The sequence below is a fragment of the Onychostruthus taczanowskii genome, unplaced genomic scaffold (genome assembly GCF_017590055.1).
Source record: "Onychostruthus taczanowskii isolate IOZ18803 unplaced genomic scaffold, ASM1759005v1 scaffold52, whole genome shotgun sequence".
Classification (NCBI taxonomy): Eukaryota; Metazoa; Chordata; class Aves; order Passeriformes; family Passeridae; genus Onychostruthus; species Onychostruthus taczanowskii.
Genome location: NW_024502791.1, coordinates 3987672 through 3999311, shown reverse-complemented (window position 1 = coordinate 3999311; position 11640 = coordinate 3987672). Strand labels below are relative to the sequence as shown.

The following is an 11640-nucleotide window of genomic DNA, read 5'->3' as shown; positions in this document are numbered from 1 at the left end:
TGAAAACATGCCACCTGGCATATGGACTAGAAGGATATTTTTATAATTAAATCTAGCAAAATAAAGTATAAGACTGAGAAGGCTGGACTCTACAATATCATGTGCCTTGCCTTAATATGTGGGTTTTTGATTGGAGAATGATAAATCTAATATGTTGTTTCTTCATTTTATACACTTCTGTAACATTGGAAATTGTACTTTTTCTGTTCCATTTTCCATTCTACACAGTAAAAATGTTCTTTCCAATGAGACGGTATTTTTGGTTGGTGATTGCTTTTTAAATTTTTATTTTCAAAAGCTGAAACAAATAGAATATATTGAAAAATGTATTAAATATTGGACTTTAGCTATCTTCAGACTGGCTGTCTCTAGAAAAAAGTTTTCAATTGGCTTTACTAACACAGAAATTGTGGAATAAAGTGCTTAAATTCCTTTTGCTAAAATGATTTTGGCATAAGAGAAAAACCTTGTTATATAGAAGAAAACCCCTTAGGTTTTGCCTAAACAATAGGTTTGGAATTGCCAAGAAACTGCCAAAATTATGCAAACATCAAGTAGGTTAGTATTTTTAAAATGACACAGGAAAACAGAGTCCAATTAAAGAAATCTTTTGCAGAAAGGAAATTTTTCTCTGAAATTTATATATGAGTTTTCTAACTTCAAAAAAGTGGTGTGCCTAAGATAACAAGCCTGCTTTTAATAAGAGCATGTGTTTCAGCAATATTATAACTGCTTTGTATATTTATTCTATTATAGGCCCAAAATTATGTGGTCCTGGAGGGGCTCCAACCCAACAGCAACTACAATGTAGAGCTGCAGGCAGTAACACGTTGGGGTCAGATACGCCTAAAAAGTGCTAAAGTTTCTCTCCATTTTAGCACAACTCAGGACATCAGGAATAATAGTGAGTAATCAAACACTTGAATTCTTTCTCTCTCCTTTATCTGGAATTTGAATGTTTTATATAATGATTTCTTAACTTTAAAAAAAAATAAATTTCTTTAAGTGGGCTGTTTCATAGCACAATGATCATCTCCTGGTCAAGCTGAGTGACCTTTTCTTGTTAAATTTCTTATTTAAAAATTGGTGACAGTTTTTGCCTAATTCTTTGAATTAGACTCTACTCACCTAAAATAAACAGTTGCAAAGAAAATGGAAGCCTTTGCATAACTGTAGTGTTAATATATTTTAGATTCAATACAGCTATAGATACTGACTGTGTTTCTAAATTGATGGAAAACCATTTTTGTGTGTCTTAACTAGACGGTATTAACCTGCAATGTTTTCCAAAATCCTGCCTATTTTTAGTAGCCCATTAAGTCAGATTCTTGGAACATAAAAGCTTACATCTACTATGAGTTGATATATAAAACACTGACTCTTCTTTTAGGGAATCTAAAACATTCCATGCATTCTCAAAATATTGCACACATAGGACCCACATTCAAATTAAAATCTCAAGGTGTTCAGATTTTAGGTTATATTAGAACCTCTCATACTGAGTAATATAATTGCAAACTGTATCTGAATCTGGCAGAAAACCATTATTCTTAGCCTTGTTTAAATGTATTTATACAGTTACAGTACAATATGGAGTTACTGCCCCAGTTGCTGATGGGTCTCTGATAACTAATGCAGCAGAGTTCTGAAAATAAGATGTTAAATAATATGATTTTAATTATTCTGCCCTGACTCCATTTCATTTTGTATTCATTTACACTTTTTCTTTAAAGTACACTCACAGTTTAAACTTGTAACCATTTTCATAAGAGAACTATAATTACTTTCAACCTCACTAATCAACTGCTGTTGTTGCCATATTCTGTTAGGGTATACATAAAATATTGTAATGTGATTGTTAGCTAACATAGACCTTTTGTCTGTGGTTGCTTCACTTACTAATGCACCAAGAATAAAAAACAAGCAGAAGTATCCATCTTTTTCCCTTATTAAACTAATCTTTACTACTTTTTGGGTCATTTTAAGAGACAGCAGAAGGTCAAGTTTTCATCTCTTCCATGCACTGAGTCTTTGCTTCAAATACATACCAGAATATCAGCTTGAATCTCCACTGTCTGTATATTAGGCAAGTTTGATTTAAATCCTCAGTGAAGCCCAACGTATGTGAATATAAGAGTTCTGCACTTTCCTTATTGGCCCTCCTAGATTGTACCTGTGCTTTTTTTCATCCCCTAGAAAAGGAGCTTAGTTTGCAGGACTGTGCATGATGTCAAAATCTTCTTGCAGTTATCACATTTTCTCCTTCTTTTTCCATATGTACATAGGAGATGTAATCGAGGAAAAAATAACCGTGGGAACTGGCTGTTTAATTCCATACACTGAGCCATTGAGCTCTGCTAGAAATATATCATTGGTGTTTGAGAGATTTCAAATTTTGCCGATTCTTTTCCTAAGAATTACTTGTGGCATTTGCGTCTTTTTTTTCCTTCTCTTTCTTCCTCCCCTGCAAAGTTCACTAGATAAACAAGCAAAAATTCTTTTCCACACCATCCCCCTACCCAATTTCCTACTCATTTTGATAAAATTTCTGTGAAATTCTGGCTCTTGGTGCTAAACGTTAAGGTTTTTAGTTTTCAGTCCAGTCATTTTGACTGTCATATCACCATGACATCACAGCTTTAAGGAAGAGCTCAACTCACAGCTGAGTTTATGATAATCAAAGGATCCTGATGCTGGGGTTTTAGCTATCTGAGATTCTTCTGTGTCCTGCTAAGTGGGAGAAAGTTCTAGATGCCATTGTATACAATTAGCCAAAGAGAAAATGGGCAAGCTTTTTAAGTTCTTTGTCTCATTTTGTTATTAGTATAGTTTTATAAATGTTTCCAACTTGAGTATTCTCAAGTTGAGCAGGGATAATTAATCAACTGACCTTTGTCATGCTTTATTGGTACTCCTGACATTAGGTCAGACCATCATAGTTTTTAAACATGGTAGTAAATAGAGACTTTCCATTTAACAAAAACCTTCTAAACTGAAGGTAATTGAGATATGAGCATGTCATTTTTTGTACTGTTTCATATTTACTGTGAGAAATCCTTTCAGTGGTAGGGCTATTTTAGCTCTCCGTGGCCTCACTAATGTTCTGACTCTCTTGGTCTATATCACCCCGGGTTTATGTTGGGAGAAAATTTTTGCTTCAGTTTCCCCTCTTCAAAACATTGTGTTTTTCAGAATCTGATGCAGGTCACATCTGAGTTATTACTTATAAATCCCCCACCAAATGGAGTTTATTTATGCTATACCTCACATGTGACTCCACTGCTTCATCGTTCTGTCCACTGCAGTGGCACCTCTTTCCTTTTGTTGTCGCAACTAGATTTAAATTCTTTCCACAATTTTGCTTGGATACCCTGCCCTCTCCATGGTTGTTTTGCTTCAGAAAACAGACCATCAGTAGTTTTTGAGAAAATCTGCTACTTACTTATGTCTAGTTAATACAGGCTTTCTAATGCCTTGTGCTTTATTTTGCTTTACTGGGGTGACCATCTTGTACTAAAAGGTTCATTAGTTGTTGTATTGTATTTTAAACTAGGGTAAAACTATATTGAGAACAGTATCTTTTTAATCTCGTATACTTCAAAAATTTTGACTGTTCAAAGTATGAACATCCATTTATTTAATGAGCAGCTTTTCTTTTTAACTGCAAATCAGTGCCTGTACCAACTAAAACACATATTTGTTTTAGAGTATTTCAGTAGTAAGTTTACAGAAAAATTTGAGCATCTCTTCTGTTAAAGCCATGAGGTAAAGGAGTCAAGATTCTTTGAACCTGAAACTCTAATATCACTCACTTTAATTGAAAGAGCACTCTACTGAGGGATGTATTTAGGCCTTTTTGGACATTTTTTTTAAATGGCTAGATTATGTTTTGCATAGAAGAGCCAGTAAAAACTACGCCTGGAGGAGATGCAAATTCATCTTCTCTATCTCACTCAGGTTAGTTAGGTACAGAGCCAGTCCTGCTTGATGTAATTTTGAGAATACTTAAGCAGATGGAGAAATATGAAAAAGAAAGAAAAAAATTTGCCTGAAATATTATCTAGGACATGATATCTTTGGCTTGTCTGTGTTTGGGACTTCCATGGACTTTGGGAAATAATTCCAGAAGCAACATGCCAATTTTGCTGAAGTCCCACTGTCAGATACTCTGCTCTGTGTGGAATTAAGCTCTGGTTTTTCGGTGCCTGGTCCTTTTGTCAGAATAGAGATAGCCCATATCCCTCTGAAGTAATTTAGTCCTACACACTTCTGTGAGCTTTGACCTCAGCCCTCTGGCTTTACATTTCCCCACACTCAGAAAGGCATTGCCTCACTATATTTGTGTGCTTCACTTCTGGGAAATGTAGCAAGATTCTTGCTTGATCTTTATATAGAAATATTCTAAATTGGTGTCCTGGTTTTTGTGGAAGTAGAGCAGACAGAGAATATCAAAGCAGAGGTTTAATAAAATTAAAATAATTTAAATTGAGGAATACCTAATAGATTTTAGTTTGTACTTCTCTCTATAATGTTTTAATTTTCATTTGGGTAGTAGTAACTTTGTGGTTACCTAAGAAAGAATTTAGTTTAATTTAAAACAAACAAACAAAATGAAACATCATATCAGATTCAGCAAAGGGCTGAGAAAGTAAAATTTGGCCATAAAGCGAGTTTCAGTTGAAGCTGCATATAAGGCAAAATGTTCAAGTTTATATATAACTCCTGACAATTATTGAAATCTGAATCTTTCCCTCTTTCTCTCAAGTATGTAGTTAATAATTTGCCTCTTCCTTATTATTGGACTCTTTAGTTTTAATTTAGGTGTAATATTGAATTAAATACATCTTTTTTTGTTGGTTATAATCTGATCCGCCTAATTAGATCAGATACATTTGCAAGTGTGCAATGAAAAGTGCAGTTTGAATGAACATTTCTTTCTTTTCAACTGAAAATATCTGTAAGTACTGTCAACCCTGCTAAATGATGATAAATTTTTACCAAACAAAATGCTTGATGAAGGACATCCAATTGCAATTGCTTGTTGGAAGCAAGGCATACAGCACCAAGGGAATTGCTGAAAGAAAAATCTGCTCCTGCAATGTTTTCCTAAGCCTTCACCATTCACTGCTGGGAACAGGAAAGTGGGCAAGACAGATCTTTAATCTGACCACAGTGTTCATATATAGCATACCAGAGGACTATATTTACTTTGATGTAGTAACCACATGTGGCACTCCGTGTGTTACATTCAATGCTGTCCTTGGATTTTGTGCATGTTCAAACACTGCATGAAGACTATAAAGACTGTGAAGTATTACAGAGAACTACTGGTAAATACCATGCCTGTTTAAAAAATCATTGTGTTAACATTTCTTGTTCTTGGGGATATAAAAACAGTCCATTTCCTTATTACTCTTCAGAAAATTTACAGAGCATTTCCCTGTGAAAACGTTTTGGTTTTTTTGGTCACTTTCTAAATTTGACTGAATTTCAAATGAGTGATTTTTCGACCATTTTGGACAGTTCATTCTTTATATTTATTTCATTTAGGTAAGAAATGGAAATAATGTCATTTGGAATAAAGATACTATTATTTTCTGAATTACACCAAATTCAGCACAGTCATTATACAGCACTGTAGTTAACTAAATAGTTTCCTGATTGGTCTGTGTATTGCAGAGGAACGGACATCTGCTGGGAAACCACATAAAGGATTGGTAGATCCTTACCCAGCCTTTCAAAGAAGGAAAACCACTCGTTTTCTTAAAATTGGAACTCCCTTCTATCAGGACAATCAACTTCAGGTCAAGGTCTACTGGAAGAAGACAGGTTTGTCGAATTTTGCTTTACAATTTTCTCTAAGGAGGACTCTTCCCATCCATCTCAGAGCTGTAAAACATTAACACAATATTATAAGTAATTGATAGTTGAATCCTACACCCATCCTTTCATTCCTTCATCTTCACATTGGAGGGAAACATTGCCTCTCTGTGTTATGTCTGTGTATATGTCTTATATGAGTCAGCTATCCAAAAATTATAGTCAGTTGGGACACTGCATCTTCACAGAGTGAGGCACTTTTTATTTTGGTAGGAATGACCTCTGTAAAGTTTTAAATAGCAGAATTTGACATTACCCACAAAAGTTCTGAGGAGCATATAAATGTTTAGCTTTATGCCAAACTTTATCAGTTGCCTTGATTTAGAACAGAATGGATAGCTGGTAAAAACCAGAAAACATTTTGAAGTTAGTTTTCTTCTAGGCTGCATCCTTCTGGTTTTCTGGTTCAGAAAAGTTTTAACAAAAAATTTATGGTTTAGTCCTCCAGTCAAAAGGAAAATGACATAAAGTGTCTATTCATATTCAGAAATCAAAAAAAGGATTTTCCTTTCTTGTTGTCTAAGAGCATATAGGTTTTTCCACTTTAGCCATAAAGGTTCATATGCTGTTATTTTAAAATGTGCTCACACTGTTCCTTTTTTAACTTGGATCAATCTACATGTGTATCAATACCACTAAATGAAATCCATTCAATTCTTGTCCTTGGAATCAAGGGCTACAAAGTGGATAGTCATGTTTTCATCTTGAATTTTTCAAAGAATTTCGGAAATATTTAAGTACTTTTGGGTTTACATGTGTGTGGCAACACCCTGAAAGATGACAGGCTATATAAATGTTCAATTATACTATGTAACATAGGAATATATCCACACTGGATACTGTGGATTGTGAGAGGTGTCCTTTGCTTCTTATCCTATGCCTGCCTTTTTAAATGGTTACCTTCCAGACCCTGCTATGCCAGTTACTTTCAAATCTATCCTTATTCCTCCCTAAAACCTGCAAGCTTGGTTCAGCTGAGTACGTGCACATTTTGTATATTTGTCCCTGTCTTGGCTATGTTAGTTTTTTTTCCTTCCTTTTCCCATTATATTTCATTTTTGGGTTGCTTCATGGAAAGCTGGAACAATTTAAAGTTCAAATAAAAGTTGAGGCAATTTTAATCCTGAATATTCAGTTTACAAAAAAAAAAAGTGGTTTTTGTTATCCAAAGTGAGATTTATATATTCTGAGCTTTATCAGGACTGATCACCTTAAACCTTAGCCTCTGCAAGTGAGATGTCAACTCATTGTCCAAGATTCTTTTATTGTTAGAATAGAAAAGCAGGTGACTTCTGCAGCAATTCATCCGCCACAGCAGCAGAATTGCTCTCTGGAGATGCCTCTCTTTACTGAGAACAGAGGGGAGCCTAGACAGCTCATTTGTAGAAAGCTTAGAGATGCCTAATGTCTCTCTGTGAGCTGAGGTTCTATTTTTGGCAGTCTGTGTTGAAAAAAATGAGGGACAGGATTCAAAGATGAGGAGACAACGATGTCTCCCACAGGCGTCAGACAGGGTTGTGCAACTCACAGTCTGCAGATTCAGCCCAGTGGAACAATCAATCCTGCTGCAGCTGTTTTCCTGCCAGCCTGCTGCCAGAAGAAAGAGCATGTGTCCTGTGACCGAAATGCCAGCACCCCTGCTGACATTCACCTTGTGAATAGTTTGCCAGAGTTAGTTATACTTAATGGAGGGAAAATCCTGAGCAGAACAGCAATATTCTTGTTCCAACACAGATATCTTGAACTAGGTGTCCACTATTTATAATGGTATTGTAACATAATTATTGAACTTAGAGGCATTGCACCATAGAAACCTAAATGTTTCCATCTAAATCTGGAGTAGAATCTCACTGTCTGCTACATATCTGGAGGTAATATTTGTATTAAAGGCTATAAATGTCTATGAAAAGAAATAAGGCATCCTTATAGTGACTCATAGTTTGGAAATAAGAGGATTTCAAAGTGGTGTAATTTCCAGAATTGGAGAATATCAAAGGCAGCTATGTCACAGACCTGTCAAAAATGACAAGGATTTTCATGCTGTCACCTTGTGCCAGGGGTGTACTTGCTGAGCTGCTGACTGTGCAGTGACTCATCTTGTGTGGAGCTGTGTGCATCCAGTGACATAAGGGGACACCCAGAAACCCATTTTGGCCCTGGGTGGAGGCAAATTCTGTGAGGTGCCCTGGGGTGTTTAGGTGCATGCCCCAGCCATGCAGTGGAAGATGCCTTCCTTTTTCCTGCAGAACAAGCAGTGATAGCAAAGGTGTGTGAAGAGGGGGCAGGATGTGGCAGTTCATCACTCTTACCTTCCTTTTTTTTTTTTTTTTTTTTTTTTTTAAAGAAAATATCAGTATTCTGAGTGACAGCACATGCAGTTACTCTGCAGGAGCCATTGCCTTGTGTGGAACTGAAATATAGAAGCCAGCAGATTTTATAAGTTCTTGCAAGGGTTTGGAGATTATGTAGTGCATGGATGAGGTACTGTAAATTTGCTAGTAACAATTTACTGCAGAGCAGGTCTGTGTGACTGTGCAAGGAACACAGCAGGAAAATCACATTGTCTTCTTGAAAAACAGCAGTTACTGAGACAGCTGTGCTGCGAGCTGAACCCACACATCTTTCGCCTTTATGAACTGCACTAGATTGTGTTTAGGGAGTTGTAGGAGGTAGTAGAATGCAGCAACTATAATAGGAAATACTGACAGAGATCTTACCTGAGCCTGTTCAGTGGCATGGCATCTATTTTTATTGCAGTAGGCAATTAGAGTTCAAATAGTTCCTGACAAAAAAACTGACCTGTTTGTCTCCTACATAGTGGGTGAACACAGAAGTCTTGGTTGTTGGCACTAATGCTCTCATTTTTGCTATTAAAAGTCAACGCTTTTTTTAGTGGAGAAACATATTTCTATATATTTCAGACATATTTCTATAGTCCTAAATTAGAATGTGTAACTTTAAACAGAAAAATTAAGAGGCCAGCATGATACCATGTGAAATAAGTAGGTTGATGTGTGTAAGAGTTACCATGGTAACAAAATAATTCAAGAAATAAATGTCTCAAGCTTAACTATGTTGGAAGTTTGTAAATTGATCAAATTTCAGTTGGTTTTAGTAGTTGCTTTGTCTGGTATGGTTTTCATGTACATTTGGAATTTCTGTGTTAGACTTCATGACACGAACAGGAGATGGTTGCAGAGATGATTAAATAATAAAAATGTTATTTAGATTTTGGTGGGGTTTTTTTTAGTGTTAAATATGGGGTTTTTCAATTTTAATCCTGAATATTCAGTTTACTTTTTTTGTTTTTTGTTTTTTGTTTTTTTATTTTTATTTTTTTTGTATGTATGAAGATGGTATCACAGAATTACAGAATGACTGGGTTTGGAGGGGACCTCTGGAGATGATCTAGTCCAACCTTTCTGCTAAAGCAGGTTCACTTGGAGTAGATTGCACAGGATCACATCTGGGCAGGTTTCAAATATCTCCAGAGAAAGAGACTCTACCACCCTTCTGGACATCCTGTTACAGTGTTATGTCACCCTCAAAGTAAAGGACGTTTTCCTCATTTAGATGAACATTTTTCTGTTTCAGCTTTTGCACGTTGTCCCTTGTCCTGTCACTGGGCAATGCTGAAAAGAGTGTTAACCCCATCTTCTTGATACCCACATGTAAGACATTTGTAAGCATTGATAAGATCCCCTCTCAGTCTCTCTTCTCAAGGCTGAACAGGCCCAGCTACCTCAGCCTTTCCTCATAAGAGGCTCCAGTCCCTCCGTCATCTTTGTTGCCCTCCACTGGACCAGCTCCAGGAGCTCCATATCTCTCTTGTGCTGAGGAGCCCAGAACTGGACACAGCACTCCAGAGGTGGCCTCACCAGGGCTGAGCAGAGGGGCAGGATCACCTCCCTGCTGGCAATGCTCTCCCTAATGCCCCCCAGGATCCCACTGGCCTTCTTGGCCCCCAGGACACACTGCTGGCTCATGGACAACTTGTTGTCCCCCAGCACCCAAGGTCCTTCTCCACAGAGCTGCTCCCCAGCAGGTCAGCCCCCAGCCTGTCCTGATGCAGAGGGTTGTTCTTCCCCAGTGCAGGACCCTGCCTTTGCTGAAATTTACTGAACTTTGTTCAACTCTACAGTTGCCCTTGCTGCATTGACATAGTTTCTTTTAGCTGTAATGAAAACTTTAATGGCTGCTATAACAGCGGTCTTTCTCTTAGTAAGAACAGTTATTACTTTTCTATATTAGTAACTGCTCAGGTTTTATTGTATTCCTAATTCAGTGGTCGTACCATTCTATGCAGACCAGATATTTTCTAAAATTTTTTAAAATTTCCTCCTAAACTGAGATGGCTCTCTAGAAGGGTTTTTTACTATGTCCTAACACTGTAGCCTCGCAGGATATCACAGATTACAGAAACAGAAGGAAAGACCTGTGTGGATTGCTTATATCATTTAAAGAAACACAAACATGCTCCTAAGGTTGTTTTAGATTATTTCTTTATTTTCACTGGTCCCATTTTAGCCAATAAGCTATTTTGCTTTTGAATTTGAATTATTTTACTCAGTCTAAGGAGCTAAATATAGGTCAGAGTCATAGAATAATTTAAATGGGCAGGAGGGACTTCTGGAGGTCAGCTGGTCCAAACACCTGCTCGAAGTCAAACTAACTGTGAAGTTACATCAAGTTATTCAATTCTGTCTCTAAGGCTCTGTAACAGATATTGCCACTGTTTTTTCAATTTATCCTCCACCAATACAAGCTGCAGAGGCCATCCAAGTTTATTGTAATGTGCCTTAGGATTTACAGAAGGTATGCACCTGCTCGAAGTCAAACTAACTGTGAAGTTACATCAAGTTATTCAGTTCTGTCTCTAAGGCTCTGTAACAGATATTGCCACTGTTTTTTCAATTTATCCTCCACCAATACAAGCTGCAGAGGCAATCCAAGTTTATTGTAATTAGGATTTACAGAAGGTATCGTGATGTCTCTTGATTATTCAAAGATAGTTCCTCCATGACTGAAGATGTGTTCCTCAGTGAACTTTGCAGATGAGCCTCTGGGAAGGCAGTGAAAAGACCACAGTGATGACATCAGGGCTGAAGCTCTCAGTTCTATATCATCCTTCTGAACAGAATTCATCAGACCTCTGTCCTGTGCAACAACTGCATCGGAGGGGGGGGGTGTTGCAAACTGTTATTAAACTAAACTATTACTGAGTTTATTATACAGCAAAGGGGTGACTGCATATCAGTACTCAGAAACTGAACACAGTGTTTGAATTAAAGTCCGAGTAAGGGGATGGATTTCCATTTATATGCATCATAATGTGCCACAATTTGGTAAGCAGGAAAGACTTATCTGGGCCTGTTCTTCAAGTGTCATTTCTTAAGTCCCATTAACTTTAGTATGCATAAGGCATGAATGGAATGTAGACTCTGGACTTTACATTAAAATAAAGCTCTTTGTGAAATACTCTTTCAGTTTGCATGCTTTGGTATGATGACAATAAAATCACTTCAGGATGTATGCTAGCAAAAATACCTTCACGCTTCAAGCAGTACAAGGTACTTAGCAAATGCACATGATGTTGCTAGACAGAGTCATCCAAAAGCATAGTGCATATGAATACAATAGCTTCTTTCTGAAGGAAAAAAAAAAGTCTTTTCCTTGCTCCCTTTCACTTAGGCCTGGGATTAGAGAAACAGTACATTCCTTAAACAGCATGAATCCCCCTTTTGTAAATGAAAAGTAGAA

At 36.9% G+C, this 11640-nt stretch overlaps 1 protein-coding gene across 1 annotated transcript in view; it reads left to right on the top strand.

Annotated features, from left to right (window-relative positions):
• The window catches only part of ANOS1 (anosmin 1), a 126868-nt gene that overhangs the window by 96402 nt on the left and 18826 nt on the right, over nucleotides 1-11640 (top strand). The window contains exons 8-9 of the mRNA XM_041416523.1: nucleotides 757-904; nucleotides 5680-5829. Of these exons, the coding sequence (XP_041272457.1) occupies nucleotides 757-904; nucleotides 5680-5829 (298 nt within the window). The remainder of the gene's footprint in view (nucleotides 1-756; nucleotides 905-5679; nucleotides 5830-11640) is intronic.